The 22,627-nt window shown below is 38.4% G+C and overlaps 1 protein-coding gene across 3 annotated transcripts in view; it reads left to right on the top strand.

Annotated features, from left to right (window-relative positions):
- FAM19A2 (family with sequence similarity 19 member A2, C-C motif chemokine like) overlaps positions 1-22,627 on the top strand; it is a 183,375-nt gene that overhangs the window by 135,477 nt on the left and 25,271 nt on the right. For all 3 annotated transcript variants that reach the window (XM_021385044.1, XM_021385042.1, XM_021385043.1), the window contains exon 3: positions 21,680-21,832. In XM_021385044.1, coding sequence (XP_021240719.1) covers positions 21,680-21,832 — 153 coding nt within the window. The remainder of the gene's footprint in view (positions 1-21,679; positions 21,833-22,627) is intronic.

Below are 22,627 nucleotides of genomic sequence, written 5' to 3'. Positions count from 1 at the left end.
AATAAAAATGCGTAGTGGTTCTTAATTTCAGGCCTGATCCTGTAATTCCAGTGTCAAATTATTATTAGCTTTTCATGGGTGAGTACCCAATATTTATCCTTAAATACATTCAGATTTTATGTTGCAGTGGAAAGGAGGTAATTGCATAAAAGATGATAATCTTGTAAAAGTTACATAGTTGGTTGATTTTACAGCTAGAAATGCCAGACTTTTTTAACATTTTTCAGCACTTTCCTTTATTAGAAATGTTATCTTTCCTTGAATAGCTTCCCATCAATCAGCTGATTTTTTATCTGATTTTCATTTTTTGAAGACTAATTTTTCCCTTAATTTTTGTTAGGAAAATACTATATGATGCTAAGAATGAAGAAAACACTGATTCTTTACTTACCTTACTGTTACTTGTCCTATCTAGACTAAACATTGATGTTTCCCAAATAGGGAAATACTATCTAATTTTCCAGTTTTGTATTCTTGGTTTCAAATGAGCCTTGCTGATTTGTTATGTATACTAAGTAGTGTGTTGTGTTAGATTTCTTTAACGTAGGAAAACGTAGAGGTTACATTTTCATTTACCATTTTGAGTAGACTCATAAAAGTAGTATGAGAGGAATAAGCTCACTGCAGTGAGCTTATGGGAATGCTGCTGCTGCATGTGCCCACTCCCCAGTCCCATCTCCCTTTCTGTAAACATTTTCATTATACTGGTTGTGCTGTCTTTAAAGAGGATCCTTCATCCTTCCAGTATAGACTGATAACATAGGAGCTGTGAATAGGAAAATTATTGACATCTTTTGTGTCTAAGACCATGAAACAATCTTTCTTTGGTGGAGAAACCGATTAGTTATTTCTCTACTGGCATGATAACTTTGTTATTTCCCTTTTTCCTCAGGGAAGCTCTCATAAAATTTTATTAATGTTTGAGACTATCAAACAAGAATATAATTGAAAAGAAAATCTGAATGGTTTATAGTTTCCCTTATGTTTTGTCCAAATTAAGTGTATTAAGATTGAATTCTTTTTATAGGTCCAACATAATGGGTCAGCATCAGAGTATAATTAGAGTCTGATCCTTAACATTACCCAGATATGTAAAATTACTGTTATGGCAGGAATAGGTCAAATTCTACCACTGAATTCTAGTCTATTCTTAAGGTTTCTTGCTCTACTCCTCAGGTTTTACTTGTATTCCGTAAGTGCAATGATTACTACCCTGTATGTATCTATTGAACACATATGTTATTTTGCTCAGGGGATTTCATGTATCAGGTTTGGAGATTTGTGCTTGGAAAGTTTCATTCCATGTGGAGATTATTTCTATAGCATCCAGGGGATATGTTAATCTGTCTTTCATCTGCATTAATTTTCTGCTGATGATGTCTAAAGACTGTGCCCTTCTCTCTTGACACTCTTCACTGAATTTAGTCTATGGCAGTGTTAAGTGACTGCTTGTACAAAGTTATATTTTAGAACAGCTGTTCTTTAGTCATGCAAGTGCCAAGAAAATGTTCAGAATCAGTCAGCTATTCTGCAGAATTACAGGAGAAAAATCCTTTATGGTTTTTTGTTGTTGTTGTTGTTGTTGTTGTTGCAATTTGTAAAGTTTCCTCTTGCAACAATACTTTTTAGTTTTATTCTTTGAGGTGTTGGGAAAGGCTTACCATTTTAAGGCTCACTATGTCAGTCTTCACTGTAGTGGAGGTTTGTAAAAGGGTCTCATTAGTTCTGAAGATCAGTGGATTGATCTGAGCCCAAGCTGCACAAACCAACAGCTCCAAAGCAGCAAAGCGTGTGTCTGCTTGCGTCTGTGTGCACAGAGATGGGAGACATGGGTGAAAGAGAAAAATACAAGGTCATCACTGATGAAATAGCTTATGTGGCCCATTTCAGTGTTTTTAAAATGCTTATCATTTATTTATAGTAGCTCTGCAAAACACTTAGTGCTTTTCAAACATAACCGAAGACTCAGAGAATTATTCACATCATGCCTAAGAGAGGCATCTCTTCGGTTCTCTGAAACACCTGTCAGAGCTCATTTCTTTCACAAAGTGGGAATTCAAACCTCCAGTCTTGTTGCAAATACTTCCCTGAATTGATATACCAAGGAGTATGCAAACTAGCGCAAACCTGAAACTTTCGGAAAGTCTCGGCAGAAAGTCTCAGTTCGGATGTAGTTCCTTTATCTGCCTAAAAATTCTTCTTGTGTTCCAGAGTCATAATGTCCAAATGAAACTGTAAAGGTCTTATTTTATTTCTGGTGCTCAAATAGAGTCTTATGTTACAGGTCAGAAGCTAATGAATTTTTGTCTGTGACAGATTAATTTATATCTATCTGCATACCATTCTGCAAATGTCATTTTGTTCCATTAAGAAAGGGTTGATTCTAAAACTTGGATTTGTCACTTGCTCCATATCTCCTTGTTGAGCTAAAATATACAGAAACACATGAAAAATTCTTGAAATTTGCAGGGAGATAATACTAAAAATTTGACCTTCCAATTAAGGTGTGAAAGTACCTTTTGACAGAGAGGTGACTGCAACTGAGAAAAACTCACTTCTCCACTTAGGTGGGAACAAAGCTACAGCATACTGACTGGAAAAGGGAGACTGGCTTGGGTTTGGATGACAGGAAGCAGGAAAATCATAAAAGAGCAGTCTGCTTTGTGCAGCTTTCTTTTACCAGACTGAGCAAGAATTCTGTCTGCAGTGATGAGGAGGCTGAGGCAGGAGCTGCCAAGTCTGTCTTGTTCTTTTTTTCCCCATAGATTTGTATAACTCTTGTACTGAAATTGTTCTCAAGTAAATGCAATAGACTTAGAATTCTTTTTGCAAAATACTTATGGCTTTGCTATCAAGTGTCCTTGAATGACTGAAGTATAAAGCTGTATGTGTGAGTTATTCTGGGTGAATGCAGTGCTGTGGAAAAGATATGCCTGAGAAAAGTGTTCTGTTAAGACCAACACAAATCCTGGGTGCATTCTGCCATTAGAATTTAAGGTGCAAATCATTAGAATTGTTTCATATGACTCTTTGTGCTCCAGGACAATGTGCAAGCGGAGAAGTAGGGCTCATAGAAGGCTGGCTGAGTTGCTGGGAAGGCCAGAATTGTTCTGAATCCAGAATTTGAACCCAGGTCTATGTATGTGTCCAGTGAAAGGGGAACAGGGATAAAACAGGTAAAAGTGTAATTCCATCTCAGTGAAAAGAGTGGATCTTAGAAAAGACTGAAATCAACATTAAATTCCTTCTGTGAGCTGGAAGGTTAAGCAAAGCCAAAGTTAACTTAAAACAAAAATGACAGCAGAAAGCATTGTTCTTATGAACAACAAAATCAAGGGATTTTTAGAAGAAAATTCCTTATTCAAAACTTTGGTCTGTTTTGGTATGATATGTAAATTTACAATCAGTAGAAGAAAAGATTACTGGTGCTAAACATTCATCTAAGATGCATTGGCATGTGTCAGATTAACTGCAAATTTTGTGAAATGGAACCCAGAAGGTGTGCTAACTGCGAGACACCACAGAGTGGAAAGTAAATATATTTCCAGTGAGTGAATATTGAGAAAATAAGCATCTGGAAGAAATGGGAATTTTAGATTCTTAATTGCATCATTCACCCCAGAACATCTGCTAGAGATACTAAGAACAAATATAACTGTATCTGAGAGAAGATACAAGTTTAAATAAGGAAGGAAGAAGAGTAGTATCCTGCCATCTTGTTCTGCTGCTGCATGCTGAGCATACGAAGGCTGTGTAAATCTCCTCCTCCCTTTTCCTTTTGGTTCAAATGCACTGTAGAAAAATAAAAATACAGTTTCCATGCCTATGCCTACCTTTCTAGAAAACTGGAAAATACAGAAATGCTCATCTATGATAAGTAAATAATAATTTTTTTTATTTTTTTTTTGCATATTTTGTCTCATAATACACTAAAAAGTTGGATTGCAGATGACAAAAGATACCTTGTGTGCTCTGGAAGTGGCTGAGAAATGAATGAACCTTTCATCCTACTTATGCCACTCCTGTTCGTAGAATCATTTAGGCAGCGCAAAAGCTGCTTTACCAAAAAGAAAAAGAAAAAAAAAAAAAAAAAAAAAAAGCTGCTCTCACACCAGCCCCAGGAACGGCTCTGTGGGGACTGCAGGAAGGCAGGGCAGTCAGGGCTCCTGTGTAGTGCTAGAGAAAATGGGATGGGATGTAAACAATTAAAACATGAGAAATTAGGAGGATGCCCATTATTCCAGTGCAAGGACAGTCTCTTCTCATCCTTTTCTTGACTTTTCAGTTTTTGCTCTGCGTCATTAGATGTCCTTTTCTGCTAGGCAATTTAAGGACAGTATATATTTCCCATCCTCCTCCTGTCATGAGAATACCGTCATTACATTTTCCTGGGTTTACTCTGAAAAGCAGCTTGTGTAGAGAGGAAGAAGACTGAAGAAAAGAGCTTAGCTTCCTGAGAGGGCTTTGGTATATTGCACTTCACAAATCTGAAATAAAACCTAAATCTCCGAGAAAAAGAAAGCATTTTTAAAATGGTGCCTTTTAAAATTTTATTTTAAAAAAGAAAATACCAGAAGGTCCACTGCATATTATTAACTCTACCAATGGCATATTTTAGAACAGCAGTTCCTTTGTTATACGAAAATGTTCACAATTTTTGCAAACTGCAAAATACAGTTTGGACTAGGATCCTCCATTAATAGATTCTCAACATTTTATGTTCATCTTATAAACATTTAAAACTTGAGGTTTTAGCCAAAAGCCAGAGCAAAAATAAATGAGACTAGTCTGAATAGCACATGGAAATCATATTTTTTCCAGCTCATGTGGTTTATTTCATCATGGGTTACATTTTCTCCTCATCATTATTTTTTCATCTTTTTTGAAAGTCTGTTGGGTGCTACTGACAGTAAAAATTGAAAATAGTTCTAAAAATAATGAATTTGCTGACGTAAATACCTTTCTAGTTTTGCTTCTATTTGCAAATATATCTTAGTCTACTGAGCTAAACAGCAGTGTAAGGCAGCACTTTGGATAGCAGAAAAACTCTCGCCAAAACCTGTTCTATTGTCTGAGCAGATCTGTAGGAGTGATTATAAATGAATTTGCTGTTCTGCTTGATGGTAGGAATACAACAGCACTATGACCCTCACTAAAAATATGAGAAAATGCCAGATTATGCCTTATCCTAATAGAATAATTGTAGGAGAGGACTGTTAAGCTGTAAAATATTGCTTCATTTTTCATAACAATGATCACTGGGAAGTAACAATTTCAACAGATTTTAATGAAGTTTTTATATTTGGCATGTACTTTGTACTTTATTTATTTTATGGAAAAATATCCTAAGTCCATGCATAGCAAAAATGAATAATTAAAGAGCAAATAGATGAGACACAGGAGATTTCTTTCTTACAGAGAACCTGCAGAAAAATGTGGAAATGTTTTATAGTTGTAGATGGTATTTATAAGTTTCTGACTATCTTTGTGTCCATTTATTAAAGTCAATTGTCTACAGTGAGGAAAGAAATTATATATATATATATATTTGAAGGAGTATGTTCATAGTATAAAGAGAGCTTTGAAAGTCAGTCTAGATATGCTGCTCCCATAACTAGGTAACATTTTAAAAGTTCCTGAATATTGGCTAGGGAAGTATGTTTCTCAGATGTCCTGTTGCTTCTTTCATAGAATCATAGAATCATAGAATTGCTCGGGTTGGAAAAGACCTTCAAGATCATCAAGTCCAACCGCAGCCTAACCATACTACCCTAACTCTAACAACCCACCACTAAATCATATCCCTGAGCACCACATCCAAATGGTTTTTAAACACATTCAGGGATGGTGACTCAACCACCTCCCCGAGGAGCCTGTTCCAGTGCTTAACAAACCTTTCTGTAAAGAAGTTTTTTCTGATATCCAACCTAAACCTCCCCTGGCGCAGCTTGAGGCCATTTCCCCTTGTCCTGTCACGTGTCACCAGTGAGAAGAGACCAACCCCGCTCTCACTGCAATCACCTTTCAGGTATTTGAAGAGAGCAATGAGGTCTCCCCTCAGTCTCCTCTTCCCCAGACTAAACAGCCCCAGTACCTTCAGTCTCTCCTCGTAGGGCATATTCTGCAAGCCCTTCACAAGCCTTGTTGCCCTTCTCTGGACCTGCTCCAGCACCTCAATGTCCCTTCTGTATTGAGGTGCCCAAAACTGAACACAGTACTGGAGGTGAGGCCTCACCAATGCTGAGTACAGGGGCAGGATGACTTCCCTAGTCCTGCTCACCGCACCATTCCTGATCCAAGCCGGGATGCCATTGGCCTTCTTGGCCACCTGAGCACACTGCTGGCTCATATTCAGCCGACTGTTCATCAGCACACCAAGGTCCCTTTCTGTCAGGCAGCTTTCCAGCCATTCCTCCCCAAGCTTGTAGGGTTGCCTGGGGTTGTTGTGACCAAAGTGCAGGACCTGACACTTGGCCCTGTTGAAACTCATACAGTGTACCTTGGTCCATTGATCCAGTCTATCCAGGTCCCTCTGTAGTGCCTTTCTACCCTCTGGCAGATCAACACTCCCTCCCAACTTGGTGTTGTCTGCAAACTTACTGAGGGTGCACTCAATCCCCTCATCAAGATCATTGATAAAGATGTTGAATAGAAGAGGCCCCAGTACCGAGCCCTGGGGGACACCACTCGTGGCTGCCTCCCAACTGGATTTAACTCCACTGACCACAACTCTCTGGGCCCAGCCACACAGCCAGTGTTTCACCCAGCAGAGTGTATGCCCATCCAAACCATGGGCAGCCAGCTTCTCTGTGAGGATGTTGTGGGGGACAGTGTCAAAGGCCTTACTGAAGTCCAGGTAGACCACATCGACAGCCTTAAAGCCTTTTTCTGCCTTTAGTGTTACATTTGGACCTGAAAGTCACCCCTCTGCTGAGTCCTGGGAAATACCTGGGATCTTAGAGGTCAGCTTTGCAGCAGAGGATGAATCAGTGGATTTATTTTAGCTAGTTTTAGTTATACACCTATATTATTAGTGATAGAGCAGCTGTGGTTGTAGAGCAGTGACCTTCTGTTAGATCTGTTTCAGAATCGTAATACCAGATTTTCATGGGGGCAACCTCCTGGAAGCAATGACTAACCACGGACCAACTCAAGAGCAAATTCGTGTCTCTGCTGATGTATCTCTTTCCCTTAGGGGTTTGCCTCAGAACAAATCAAAACCAGATCCTGCAGGGACGGATCTAATCTTGCTTATGTAGAAATAATGCATTACCTCCTGGGGCTGCTTCTGTGCATATCTTTGTATTCATTATACAGGGATGTCCCGTTTAGATTAGTTATCAAAGCTATAGATATCCAAGGTATGGTGTTGTGTCTTTGCTTTTGTAGAGAGCCATGGAATCTTCACTTTCTCTGCTGTTGAAATAATATAGTAAATAGTGTTATAAATATTCAGAAAGTGAATAAAAATGCTGTGCTGTATTACTGTTGTGTTAAACTTTTGGATCCGCCTACTTAGTGCTTCATAAGCCTATGAGTGTACATGTATTTATGTACTTGTATCACATATATAATATTTGATAAAAATAGGGACAAAAACTCTAGCAGTCTCTTCATTTTGCAGGTTTTAGTTGCTGCTGTGCATTGCTTTCAGGGCTCAGAACCTTGCCTGTACTACTGAAATTTGGTTTCTGTTCATTCAGCTGACAGTACCTTTGTGTGTGTCACTAGACTCCACAAGTGATTGTGCAGGAGAGGAAATGTGGATGAACATGCCTCTCCCTTGAAGAGAGGAGACAGATTATAAGAAATAATCAGCTAGCATCCATTTTATGTAGCATATTTGCTAAAGTAAAAGTCCTAATGAAGAGCAGTCACTGTATGCAAATATCAGAGTAGCTGTGTGTAAGATAAAAAGCAATTCAGTGTCCACTTTTATTTTGATTGTTGTGGTTTTGTTCCTTAAAACTTACAGATGCCTAGCTTTAATATAACTTCACGTAATGCAGTATATAAAGAATTAGCTGTCAAAGCAAGGCAGTACCCTGAAGTCAGGCTCACTCCAGCTGCATCTTCAGTATCTGATTCTCCACCCTTTTATTTTTTCTTACAATGCTCTTCTAACTACAGCTGCACATGGAGGATGTGTGCTAAAATTATTTTCAAGACTTGTGTCATGAGCACTGTGAAGATAAAACTGCTAGATTTGTGAATGTGATCAGACAAGGTACCTCATGAATGGCATTTTGTCAAATCCTACAGTGTATCCCTTACTGTTCAGCTTTTTAAGGTGGTGAATTGAAGGGGAAGGCAATTCTTGTTTTGTGACAGTCTTCCACACATTAAAGAAGATTTTGCATGGATCCCTTCACAACATATCAATGCTGTAGACCTGGACAGTTATTTAATGCTCTTCTGTTTCTTCTAGTGTGCATTTTAGAGCTAAAAAAAATATAAATATTTGTCATGAGTCAGTGCAGGTATTCCTAAGGAACTGTGGGTAATGGTTATTTCCCTGTAACAGTTTCATCTAACCTTGAAAGCAGGCATGGCCCTGTAGATATTTATTGAGATTTATAGATGGCAACTCATTTGCTGTCAGTTTTTGGAAGACAAATACACTGTACTGCTATGTGTTGTGCATGGCATTCAGCTTCATCCGTGGGACTTTGAAAGAGTACATATAAACTCCCCCACTGATAAAAATTGTTTCTCCATCTACTGATCTTTCAGTCATGTAACTAAAGTTCAGCCAGTTCTGAGTGACCTGAGGGGTGAAGTTCTGAGGTTTTAATATTGACCTCTGTGTGGAAATTCCTACATTAAAGTATCAAAAAGATAAAGAATATGCAGCCATAAAAATGTGCATACCTGCTATATGAACACTATTATTTTCTGTACAGATGGTAATTTGCTTATACATCAATTCCTTGCAAAATTTTGTTAACAACATTTACATTACAGTGGGACCAATAAATGTATTACCATGATACTTTCATTGCTCCCTGAGGGCCCATCTGTCTCTTTCCCCCCTCGCCCTCTCACAGTGGTGAGAAAGATGTGAGAACTGCGGGCACCTCTTCAGACTCTCCCTTCTACATGAGCCATCTCTGGCTTGGACACCGCAGAGAGTTCCTTGTTCTCTGCATCTGGGAAGTGTTGCATCGGCGCTTTTGGGAAGATGGTGCATCTGGGTGATGGCTAACATGGAGAGGAGAAGCTGTTGGAGCTGGATCGGGTAAGGTGTGCGAAGCTCACCTTAAACAGGGGCAATTAATTTCTACTAATTTACTTAAATCCTGTTATGTGTTTGCTTTTTATGGTCCCAAAATGTTGATGCCCAAGAGGTGCACAGTGAGATCTGCACCAGCACCCCAGAAGTGGCTTGGGCACACACGTTACCTGGCTTATTGCATGGATGGGCAGTAACCAAGAGGCATCGCAAGCTGGCTTGGGCTCTCACATCCCAGTATGCAACGTGTGAGCTCCTGCAGATATACAAGATAAAATGCTGAGCTTGAAGCCATATTCTCACTCTCTGATGAAGTTACTGAATACTATTTTTTACCTCATATCTTGTTTTGAAAAAGGCTTCTCTTGAAGATGTGAATAACTTCAGGTGCTTCATTACCTGACAATTTTTGCAAAGCATGCCTATGGTGTTTTGGGAATGGTGATATTTTTGCAGCTTCTAACTGTATAGCAGTGAGAGTGGTATTTGTTTCCTATCAACAACTTCTATCAACCAGGGTTCCTTCAGAAACAAGTGCAAGGGAGTCTGCTCGAAGCATCTTAAAAGATACCTGTTCAGCAGCAAGAGATATCTGAAAGTACTATCTACTGGGAATCCATGAGCAAAAATATTCTTGATTGCACAGCTCTGAACAGTGCTTCTTGCTGTTTCTGGTCTTTTATTTTGCTTGTTGAAATGTGCTTACTTTTTCTCCATCTTGAAGAATAGCTAGCTTCTTCCTGGGTCATCCAGCTTCAATTCATAGCCTCTGTCTAGTTACTTATTGATTCATCATACCCATGGCTTAGAGACTCGCTATTTATGAAATCAATAATGTAGAGGGAAGGTTGTAGCAGGGGAGATCACTCTAAAAGAGGGGATTTCACAGGACTGTACATGTGCCTTGTTAGCAGTTTTTTTTCTAAAGGCCTGAGTTAAGTTCCTCCCCTGACTCTGCACTTCAAAGAGCTTGCCTGCGGCTCTACAGAAGCAAACTGAAACTTAAAATTAAGATCTTCTTTGAGACAGTGAACTGCAAGTTGGGACATCCTACAGAGTTTCTCTTAACATATGTGTAGGAGCCTGAAGTACTGTGGGGAAGTCCTAGAAGGCAGGGGTGGGAAAGGATCATTAAAAAAAAAAAAAAAAACATGTAGGTTTCAGAAAGGCAAGTATGTATATATGTACTTGCAATTCGTGGGAGGAATATTTCAAGGTAGGAATCTGATATTTTGGTTTAATTGACAGACTAAGTGAAAATGCTTTATAGAGCTGCAAAGTGGAATGTGATGAGGTATAAAAAGACATTAAAGAATTAAAGAATCTTTAAATTAGTACAGCTATACCACTCTATCCAGACATGAAAGTGGATACAGCAAAGCAAACCAAAGCCAGAACAAACCCCTAAAGATTGGCACACCAACTGAAACTCTGTCTATAAAAAATAACCAACTAACCAAAAATCTTTTGAAAGCTTTTAAAATGTGGAAAGGTGGAGTTAAAAAAATCAACTGCTTTTTATAGGTAACTTTTGTTAAATTTCATCACGTATATATATGTGCTCAGTTTATATGTACTTCTGAATGTAAAAAATATTTTCAGAATATTTTTATTTCAATATTCTTTATAGATAAATGGGTACACAGGTGTATGTAAGTACATTTCTGTACAGAAAATGAGTATAGAGTCACTTAGTATTATGACTATTGTATTTGAAAAAATTCTGCCCAATGGATATCTTGAAGATGACAGAATTTTTGTATGTCCACCTTGACCTCACTGAGTGGATTAAATCAGGTAATTGCTAGAATACTTTTGGTATAGTGTGTATTCTAGGTTTAATCAGCTTAATGATTCATCAGTACAGGTATCACCTTTTAGTGATGTCCCTGTTTCATCTCGGATAGAGTTAATTTTCTTTGTAGTGGCTGGTATGGTGCCATGTTTTGGATTTAGGATGAGAATAGCGTTGATAACACACCAATGTTTTAGTTGTTGCTGAGCAGTACTGTACAGAGCCAAGGATGTTCCAGCTTCTCATACTGCTCTGACAATGAATACGGAGCTGGGAGGGAACAGAACCTGGGCAGCTGACCCAAATTGCCCAGAGGGGTATCACATACCATAAGGTATCACATGAAATGATAAAACTGGGAGAAGTTGGCTGGGGGGGTGCTGGGTATTGGTCAGCAGGTGATGAACAATTGCGTTGTGCATTGTTTATAATGTGCATGTTTATTTTTCATATTAAAATGTTTTTATCTCAAGCCATGAGTTTTAATTTTGTGCCCTGATTCTTTCTCCCATCCCACTGGCAGAGGAAATGAGTGAATGGCTGTGTGGCTGTCAGGTTAAACCACAACAGATGTTCAGATGTATCCTTAGAAAAAAATGTTTGTGTTAATTACTTTGAAAGTCATTACTTTCTGTTTTCTTTTAGTGGAATTTATTAGTGTTTCCAAATAAATGGAGGGGCTGTTGCTTTTCTAACCTTGAAGAATCATAGTATGAGATGAGTAAGTGGTGCTAAGCAACATTTTTTAAAAAAAGTGGAATAAAACATAAAGACTTTGATAACAGAATTAACGGTAACATTCAAGCGGTAAATATGAAGAAAGCTTCTTATCAAAGCATAATATGTTTCTGTACCTTAATAAATAAATAAATACCTTAACTGTGGAAGCAGGAGTACTTGCAATTGACTAGGTGTGTGTCGAGATGGAATTAGAGCACAGGGATTCAGAAGCATTTTTCTCTGGGGAAATTACTATTGGCCTACCCTGGGCTTCAGCTGCTCTTTCCACAGAGGCACCTAAAGCCTACTGAGGTGCCTGAGCTATTTTCTAATAAGTGTGAGAAGCCTGGAAGCAGGCTGTTCAAAAGGACTATTGAATTTACCTCTCCACCTTGTTACACTAATCCTATTTTATAAAGACTCCCATTCACAGCACTTTTCTTAAGATGTTACTTCAGGCGAGGGATATGAGCCAGAGGGTCATTCAAATGCATGAGGATAGAGAAAACCTTTATTTTTGCCTCTGATGCATGCCTGAGATCATGTTAATTTGTCATCTAGTACGATGTGCCCTGAGACCATTTGGGTCAGCTGGAAAGAAAAGAAAATTAATAATGAGAGTCATCTAAGGAAGCAGGGGAAACATATTTCCCATAAACTGTGTAAACTACAGGCTTCTGAAGCCCTGAGACAGAGGAAAAAATGTGGGTTTTTTTGTACTCTGTCAGATGCTGAAGAGTGCTCTGAGACATGTGCTACTGCTTCTTGCTGAGTCGAAATATTTGGCAGAAGGCCCACAGAGAGAAAGAGAGAATAAGAAGTCTTTGTGCCAAATGTTCTTTTGAGTGTCTGAGACTGGATTGGTCTTTTTTCTCTGCAAAATCATATAATTAGTAATCTCAAACCTCAGCCTGTTAATTTACAAAACGTCTGCACACTTTAATATATCATTTGCTTAACATGTTTGATAACAACCTCAGAGATACTGGGGCTTTTGACTTCTTGTAGTATTTATAAACTGTGCCTCGCCCTGGGTGTTTCTTTGCCAATGCTGCACATGCTTGTCTTGTGGATGGTGTCAGCCTGCAGCAGCTAGGAAGAAAGGAGGGAAGTGTTTTGCTTTCAGAAAGCTATTTCTGGCCCATGAGGAGGCACACAGCCTTTGCTGCCATCAGCATCTTCTCCTCTCCAAGAAATGGGAATGGTGATGGTGCCGCTGTTCCACCTTGGCACCTCAGGTGGGAAGTGGTGAGCAACCCTATGGATTGACTGTGGCTGGGAGCTGAGCTTGTCTTGAGGACTGGGCAAACATGCAGAGGTCTTTTCCTTTCTTCCTCTTCCAGTGGGTTGCACAAGGGTTGGCAGCTGTCAAGAATCCACATAGTAGCCAATAGATGCAACATGGTTTATTACCACTACAGATGCAGATATCCCCAAGACTGCTGATGAAGCCCTGGGAGCCCTTCTGGGACAAGAGGAACCACCAGGCCCCATGGAGTGTTGGCCCATGGTTGAGGCTTGCTCCTACTAAAAGGCAGAGCCCTTTTCTAATAGTGGTTCATACATATTAATGTCTTTGGTTTGTGGCAACTCTAGGCAGCCCAATGGGATCACTTTTACAGCAGCTGCCCTATATGATCAGTTTCCACATCTGGGAATGTTAATGTTGGAACACAGGGGTAAGCTCATATAGAGAACAGAGAATCAAGAGCACTGTGTGGGCTTGACCTTTGGCTGAGCAAGATATAGTTGGCCATTTGAAATATGCAAGAGAGACCAATAAGCAAGAACAATCCTTGGTCGATCTTCTTACTCCTTGCAGTACCTTATACAATGAACCATGCAGTGAGTGAACACAGAGAGGTCTGCAAGATCCCAAATGATTACTGCATGTGATCTTGTCTCTGAACTCTCTGTGGTTTCAGAAACCTGGCAATCATCTGATTTTGAAGTTAAAAGTGGGACCCAGGGAGGTCAACAGTGTAGGCTGAGAGGGTGTCATGTGAAGAAGAGATTATCTACCAGAAAATCGGCTGTGTTTGAGTTCTTGTATCTTTGCATAAATGTTTGTCCTGAAGATGTCATTTGCAGCCACTGCCATAAGAAGTCCCTGACTGTTGTGAGAGGGGAGATAAGCTTATTTGAGTAACATTGTCTTACTCCTGCCAAAAGTCTGATTGATTAAATTAGCCCGAGTAAGGCCAGGAAGTTAAAGTCACATGGTTACGAGATCTCTAGGCCCAACAGATCCTACGTGAAGTTCTCCATCTGTGATTTTATGTTTGTAAAAACCATGTGCCCAGCTGGGACCATGCCAGCTTGTTGTGCTATTCCAGTAAGTTTTTTTCTCTCATTGTAGAGAACTCAATCCTTCAGTCCATTTCAGTGTACAGACAGTGCCATAGGAATATCTGAGGCTTGATCTCTCTGGGTCACTGGTGAGCTCTCAGGGGTAGCACTTGCACTGCAGTCTTCCTTGTTGCTTTTGTTTTTGTTTTCCAAAAGAGAAAGCGTCTTCCCACACAGATGGTTATAACCAGTGGCTGGCAAACAAGCTGATGGATGAGATTTAATTTTGGCACTGTACAGCAAAGTATGCTTGGCAATGGGACTGTGGCAAACCATTCATTAGCTCAGTTTTTAAGGGCTACCAGAGATGCTATCAGCATAGTGTTGTCACATGAATTCCACTTACCCTTCTTCACCCGAGTGGCCTAAGTGGGTTAATTGCATGGTAGAGGCAGACCTGCAAGAGGAACGGGGCTAATGCCTGCAGGATAAACACTTACCATAAATTGCTCTTGTAATTTTAAAGTGGTTCTCACAGGAGAGAAAACATCACATTGAGTCCAAGGAGCCTGGGAGTTGCAGCAGTTAGCGGGGTCTTTTGTGTATGTGTTGCCAACAGGTGACACTACAAAAATAATTTGTCCAAACAAGCAACTCTGTGTTGTTTATTTTTTTACAGTTCACCTGGGAATCTGTCCCAAGATGCACAAGACATCAGAACAAAAGAAATGAAAAGTAATGCTGTACTTCTAAGCTAAACTAAGTGTTCTTTCTGGACTTTTTAAGTGCTCAAGGTGAACAAGTGACTTTTAATAGCTATAGCTGTCGCACAAGGCATGGAAAGGTGAAAGCAGTTAAATAAGACCTCAAAGCCTTGTCAGTAAGGTGTGTTTGTAGGGGCTTAGGAGATATTTGCACGGGAAGGAGTTGTCCATATCATTGTATTACCCAAATCAAGCAAAAAAGAGGTCTGTGTGGCCTCTGGCACGGAATGGACTGCTCTGATCGAACAACACGACTCTTTGGCTGGACTTTCTGCAGCGTGTTGGCATGTGCCTCTCTTCAGATATTGATTTGCTGATCTAGCAGGTAGCCTGTCTAATATGAGAGGATTATCTTGACAGTCTGTGTAAGTTTCTTAGAAGCAAAGGTTGAAGGTTGAGTGTTTTTTTTTGCCAAATGCTGTCTCTGTCTTCCTGTTTGTTTTTTTTTTTTCCTTTCTGAAAGTTTTCTACTGCTCATATCTGCTAGAAGCTTCAGAATCCAGTGGCTGGAGAGATGTGAGTCTGCTGCAGCTCCTTATTGCTAGGTTTTGCCAGTGCTGAGGCTGAACATGTATGCTCCATACAAAGAAATAGATGAATACATAGATAACCAAATAACTTTTTAAGTAGCTGCCAGAAATGTACTGATAATGTAGAGTAAGAAAGCACAAAATTATCATCTTTTTCCTGCTGATTCTTTAGTGCTGCATTATGTGTCATCTGAAAAATAAAGCAGCATGAGTGCCTTTCCTGAGACGTGGTACAATTGTAGCATGCCTCATTGTCATTACCGAGGACACAGGAATAACTGCTGTGTCTGTAATTGATTTTTCAGTTCACTGGCCAAAACATTAAAAAAAAAAAAAAAAAGTAGCTTTTTCTCCAATAAAATTAATTATTTTGCTTTGTTTTCAAAAATTTGAAAATTGTAACATCCCTTAAGTTTACTTTAGTATTTAAAAAAAATCTTGTTAGAAATATAAAATGTCGTGTGGAAGCAATTTTTTTTACCCCCTCTGAGGATGTTTACTTTTAGGTTCAATGTGTAACAAGGTTTGACTAGGTTTCAAAAATAATTTCTTTGCCTGGTTACTGTACTTTTAGCAAATGAACTCCGCAACGAAAAATACGACAACTTTAGCAACAGGTTAAAGCATGATTAAATAATCCTAATTCACCATATTTTTCAGGCACATATCTAGAATATGTGCCATCATTCGCTCAATCGCTGCAATAGGTGCTAAATATGGAATCATCAGAATAAATACCTAAGTTGTAAATCCAGACTTCACCTTCATTGACAATACAAAATTTTAACATGATCGTTGAAATTCTGACTCACAACCACTGATCAAGCCCAAATAATTGAATTGAAAGGGCTTTCAGTCTGGTCTATAACAGTTATCTTTAGTAAGGTTCCTGTTGATGTGTCTCTACCAGTGCTTCTCTGTGAATCAATGACTTGCTGCATTCCAGAGGTAATGAGAGATAACAGGTATGAGAGACGTCTGCTTGCTTTTTTCCTTTCAGTGCTGCCGGTTCTCCATCTAGGCTATGGAGCTGATGTTCTGTGTTCACGTAAGGACACTGAAGCTTGTACACCTGAAAGCTTGTCTGTTTTTTCCCCTATTACATTAATGGCTGATCAAAGAAGAGATCATATCAGTAACAAAAAAGCTTTGTGTTTCTTATGTTCTTAGATCACCCTAACTACATCAATATCTCTCCAGTGCTAACAAGAGCGTGATTGAATGAAATTCAGTTTTTTCCTTACCTACTGCTTGGTAGATGTAAAAGAAAGATATTATAATTAATCAAGTGGGTCCTTTCCAACACAAGCCATTCTGCGATTCTGTGAAGGAAGTGGACATTGCATTTTGTTTCATATACCTTTGTCTGGCTTTTAACAGAGAAAGCTTAGTTGGAAATATTGGCTTAACTGTGGCTGCGCAAGATTGTGATTGCTTAGATATAGCAAGTACTAACACTTATTAAACTACCAAAAATATACAACAGTGCTCTGTGTGTGTGTGCTTGCATGTGAGCGAGATTTTGCAAGTTTATTTGTAATCCTTCCTATCTACAGTGAGGCACTGAGAGTGATGTGACATACTGAAATTGCTGAAGTGTAGTGGAAATACAACCTACATTTGTTTTCCATGTCAATCAGAATAAAGAAAGCAAATAGACTATGTGAACAAGAAAACCCACTTTTTTTCTTGGTCACCTAAGAGTAGGACAGTGATTTATGGTCTGTTCTGTTAATGGTGTATTATAATATCTAATTTTATTTAATTTTCTGTTATTGTTACCCCTCCCCTCCCATTTAAATATCTTCGTGGTATACAATAATGACTAATTACTTGGGGGAAATGACGACGCAGTTTGGTAATCTGCTGAAATATTGTTTGTTTTCCCTTGCAGATGCTTAGTAAAGAATCAGTAGTTCCATTATTGCCCTTAATGTAATTACTCATATGGATATGGTATACATAAATAAAAACAGTGTATGTGCATAGTTTGAACAATTGGATCACTATAGTATTTCATATGGTACATCTTTCTAATTATCCCCAGAATGACATAAAGGCCAAAGTTTATATAGTATTATATGAAATTTGGATTGAAACTTGGGGCTGAAAGTCATTTCTATTTCTCACCTTACTGGTGATCTCCTGCTTCTTGTTTCAACAAAAAACTTTGCTTCTGGGACAAACTTTAAAAAATGCCCAGCTGTGTGCAAAGAAAACTTTGCATATTGTACATAGTCTCTCTGATCATGGAGGAGTTACCTGGAAGGCAATGGAAGAAGTTACATTCATCTGATGTAAGGGCGCAAAGCTGCAGTGCTTGTATGCCAGTGTAGAACCGGTTTCTGTGGGAGGAGGTGATCACAAGTCAGTGGTCGCCTGCTCCTGCTGCCTGTCTTTGGCTGAATCTGCTTCTCACTAGTCTCTGCGCTCAGCTTTAGGTGCTATGCTGGTAGAGAGCTAACCCTACAAAAAAAGGAGATATTTTTCTGCCCATCTAAATCCCCAGCTTACACTTACTAAATTGCACTGTTAAGGCAAGTAAGGGATGAAAGAGTGTGGGAAAAGTGTCTAGGGATGTGCTATTTTTTCAGTAGCTGTTCATCATTAGGTTGGTTTAGTTGTATCACTCAATTGCGCCTGTGTCTTTGCAGAGAGCACATAATGGAGCCATAATGACTTTTTTCCCTCATTATTTTACAGTGACTACTGGAATGATGGGAAGCCTGAGTACAGATACAATCTGTGACTTTATTTCATCCAGGCCATGCAAACATGTTTCTTCCTCTACTTTCGATGGCCCATGTCTATGTTACTGCATGACTTATATAACTTTCAGTAAATGAAAGATTCAGATGCTAGCAGATAAGTGTCAGATATGGACTTGCATGATCAAGTGGCAAAGTTGAGAAATAGCGACTGCAGTGAACAGTCAATTCAGAATAGTGTACTTTATTTAATGCTAGATTTGTCTACAACACTGCATTTTGGTAAATACATTATATTCCTATTTGTGAGTTACAAAATAATAATCTGGAGCAATAACTTGTGTTCTGCTCTGTAGCAAACTTCTCACAGAAGTGAAGGACTCAGAGCCATAATTTAATGCCAGATGCACTGTTCAAATATGACTAAAATGTCATTCATCTGAAGGAAATAAAGTTAAAATTTTCATGAAGGGGCAAGAACAGTTAGAAATGATATATGTTTAAATTTATTTACCGAGTATGTTTAAACATATTCTTTAAGCACTTTAAATGACATATAAAATGAGAAGCAATAATTACCTAGCTTTATTTTTTCCAGAATTGTAATTGTCCTGAAGTTTTTGATGTACCAGTATTACACTGTTTAATGAGATAGCTATTGACAATTTCACTACATGAAAAAAAGCTGTAAAAGTGGCAGGCTAATTACAGGATACACCATTAATGGGTAAGATATGATTATATCTGTTTTCCAAGTTGCACTCTCATATTGCAGTGGTACACCTTCTGAAACATAATATATATGTATATTATATGTAATCATCAGGGAAACTTCACAGTCTGTACACACAGGTATCTCTCAGTCTCTTTCTTCAGTCCTTCACATTGATTTCAGGCAGGATTACTTGCATTGGCAGAGGATGGAGAACTGAGTGTTTGTGGTGGTTCTGAATAATGAATTTCTGAAAGATTCCAGAAATGGCACTCGGTTCCTCAAACATTTTCTGCAAAGCAAGCAACATGCTTTGAAGTCTGTACTCAGAGAAGAAGGAACAAAACCAAACTGTGAGTCTTCCAAAATACCGTCTCCTCTTGTGGAATGCTTCAGTGGCTTAATGAGGTTTATTTGTATTAGGTTGTGGGAAATCCGTTATCTACTGCACAGAGGCTTTCATTTCACATGAATGTGACAGATACTGTACTTACTGAGTTCAAACTTAATTATGTGATAGTATAAGGAGCTGAAATCCCTGCATTTCCTCTCAGGGAATTTCCTAGCATACTCTAGATGGTAAACAGAAACTAGAGGATGGTTGGCCTAGATTTTCAATTATTGAAATATGTTATACACATATTAATATATACCTGTTTGGTTGTTTTGGTTTTATACCTACAACATTTAAAAACAATTTTAATAATGACAGGTCCTTCTCAGTCATACGTGGTTATTTTTTATTCTATTCCTTTTTCACAGTTCTTTACCCTTTGAAATGTTTTTCTGTGTTGTATGTGAAAGTGACCATTTCTTCTAATTATAGTCTTGTCCAATAAGAGCCTTTAAATGACCAGTTTCCTCTTCCTAATTAGTACAAAGTGAGTCTTTCAAAAGTTTTGTTTCAGAATGAACTTTTCTTTCAAAGCTCTTAACAACTCTTTTAACTGGATTCCATTCCAGATGGCTATTGATGTACACAGTAATTTCTCCTTGCAGGTATATTATTGCATTTCTGGAAATTTGGTAAAGCTGTGTAAAGCTACCTAATGAGAGACTGAAGGGACAACATTTCAGGATCATTGAGACACACTGCAGTACAAATAAGGACTGAAAACTAATATAGTGAAAAATTAAGTGGGAAGAAATTCACTAAATTTACATTATCTTTTAGATTCAATGTCTGTTTTTTAAATGAATATTTAATAGCACACAAAACGGTGAATTTTTGTTAGCATGTGTGGGTATAAAATGTGTAATTGCCTATCAAAATAAAAATGAAAGTGAATTTACAAAAGCAGCTCATGTTTGTTCTCTTATATATCATGTATATGACATATTTTTCTCATAGATTTCTGGTGTGGGTGTTATATTTCAGTTTAGCACAGTGAGATGAATCATGGGTTAATCATTTTCACTGTGTTATGACATTTCAGATGTAGTACAGCATGATATGATGAATATAATGCAACCTGATGTAGCAAGATGCAGTGAGTGACTACAAAAATCACAGGCTGTTCAGTGGACTTTGTTCTACTGAAAAATGCATAATTGCCTGAACGAATTGTTTAGTAGTTTATGTTTTGTTAATGAAGACCCAGAGTCTAATTACTGCCTGTGGCTTTTGTCTTTAGGCACATTCTTGGGGGCCATATTCTACATCAGATATGTTTTGCTTCTTCAGCCCTTTTGAGAGCTGTGTAATAACAGCTGAGTAGATCCAGTGGTCAGTGTTGGGGTCCTGAAAGTCCCTTGGTAGGGTTTTCTCCATGTGGAAACTCACTTTTGCCATTGGGATATAAAAGGCACTTGAACCATTGAGTGTACTGGCTTTGCACAGAGCATCCAAATGCTGACTAGAAGAAGAAATAGAGGGAGTGCCAAAGCAACTGTTGCTTTGTACAATTCCTAATCCTCCCTGTATGGTGTTATAGATCATTGCCAGTTACAGATTTCTTCCTCTTCCTTCTGATGGAAATCAATTATCTTCAGAAATGCTGTCCTTTTTTTTTTTTCTTTTTCTTTACCACTGCATTCTCTGATAAAATTATTTTTATGAATTCCAGATCCTTTGAGAACTGGCTGCTCAACCCAAAGGGTGGTTTTCTTACCAATCTTGCCACATCAGTCCTCTCACAGGACTCCAGTGGCATTGGTTAGAACAGCATGGGGATAGTGAAGATTGTGCTGTTGTCATCTGGGTTTGAAAACCTTTGATTTCCTTTGTTTCCAGACTTCCTTTGCAGTGCCATGCAGACACTTAAAATGCAACTCCTTAATAGTTTTTCTTTCATTTTCTTTTTTTTCCCTTTTTCTTTTCTTTTTCCATTTTCTTTCTCTTTATTTTCTGTTTATCTTTTTCTTTTCCCTTTCCATTTCCTATTTTCAAGGCTTTCCCTGTATCCTGCCAGCTCTTCTATGACCATTTGCATGAAGGTTTTGGGAGAACTTATGAACGTTTGCCCTGGACATAAACTCTGGACACACAGAATCTGAAAACATATGCATATGTATGAATTTTAAAGTTGATACACTTCCCTTCCAAGGTCTTGCCCTGAGGGAAAAGAATAAAAACCTTGGTAGAAATATGCAGCTGCTTTTGGAAGTCCAGAAATTAATATATTTTGTACATTAGTTTTATAATGTCTCTGCTTTCCACTTCACTGGATCAGTTCTGAATGCAGCCTTCTCCAATTGCTTTTCTTTACCCAGCATTTTCTGCCTGAGATAGTTACACTACATTTGGAAAAGAAATCAACTTTACAATCTACTGTTAGTACCATTGTAATTCTAGTTTCATGCATGGCAGATTGCCTTACAGATCCAAGTTTGATGCATTTCTAATTAAAGAAAAACAAAAAAAGTACCCTCAAACAATACGATGTTACCTCACAGTGTTATGAAATTGCCTGTCTTCTTATTTTCACAGCTCACCATGTTAAAACTGGGACCTGTGAAGTGGTGGCACTCCACAGATGTTGCAATAAGAACAAGATAGAAGAAAGATCACAGACAGTGAAGTGCTCCTGCTTCCCTGGGCAGGTAGCAGGTACCACCAGGGCAGCTCCTTCTTGTGTTGATGGTGCGACTTCCTCTTTTACTTCCTTTTGTTGCATGTTCCTAGAGAATTTTGATGCCTTAAAGACATAAAAAAACCCACTCTGTTGCAATTAGGTATTTAAAATAAGAAGAGGAAGGCTTCTGCATTTTGAAGGGCAAGCCCAAGGTGAATGGGAGGATGATGGGAAAAATGAATTAAATGCTATTACTCTGTGGAAATGCTAAGTGAAATTATTAGATACTAGTGAAGGAGACCTCTTGAGAAGCAAAATTTGACCTAACCAACAGAGTGCCTTCAGCACTGTATGAAATTCACTTAATTAAAAGTGTTTACACAAAGTCTACATGAGCATGTCATTTTCATATGCTACAGTCTTACACTTCATATTTCTCTTCATCATAAAGCATTAAACAAGCAAACAAAGATAACACAATTCTGGTTATTTTTAAAAAGTCTCTGTAGACCAACAGTATTTTTTCTGTTCATTGTACAGTATTAATGTTTTATTTAACAAATCCGGCATCGATTCATATGTTTTAATTGGGAAAATACTAGCTTATTTTTCACTTCTATTTCTCTGAAAGAGGAACAGAATAGATTCGCCCTTTCCATGATCTCTTTACTGTCGATATGTTGTTGGCTGTCAGAGAAACTGTAAATATGTCATCATTGGGGAATATATTTAATCAGCCTGTGCTAGACTGTAGAGTAGATCAGGCAAAATATACTAACTCAAAAGAAAAGAGCCTGCTTAAAACTTTGAAATCTGGCTGAGCGAGAGAAAATGAAAGTTGGAAAGAATGCTGTGAAATTACT

Source organism: Numida meleagris, chromosome 1 (assembly GCF_002078875.1).
Source record: "Numida meleagris isolate 19003 breed g44 Domestic line chromosome 1, NumMel1.0, whole genome shotgun sequence".
NCBI classification, from domain to species: domain Eukaryota; kingdom Metazoa; phylum Chordata; class Aves; order Galliformes; family Numididae; genus Numida; species Numida meleagris.
The sequence above is the reverse complement of the archived record's forward strand: the minus strand, read 5'-3'. Positions and strand labels throughout refer to the sequence as shown.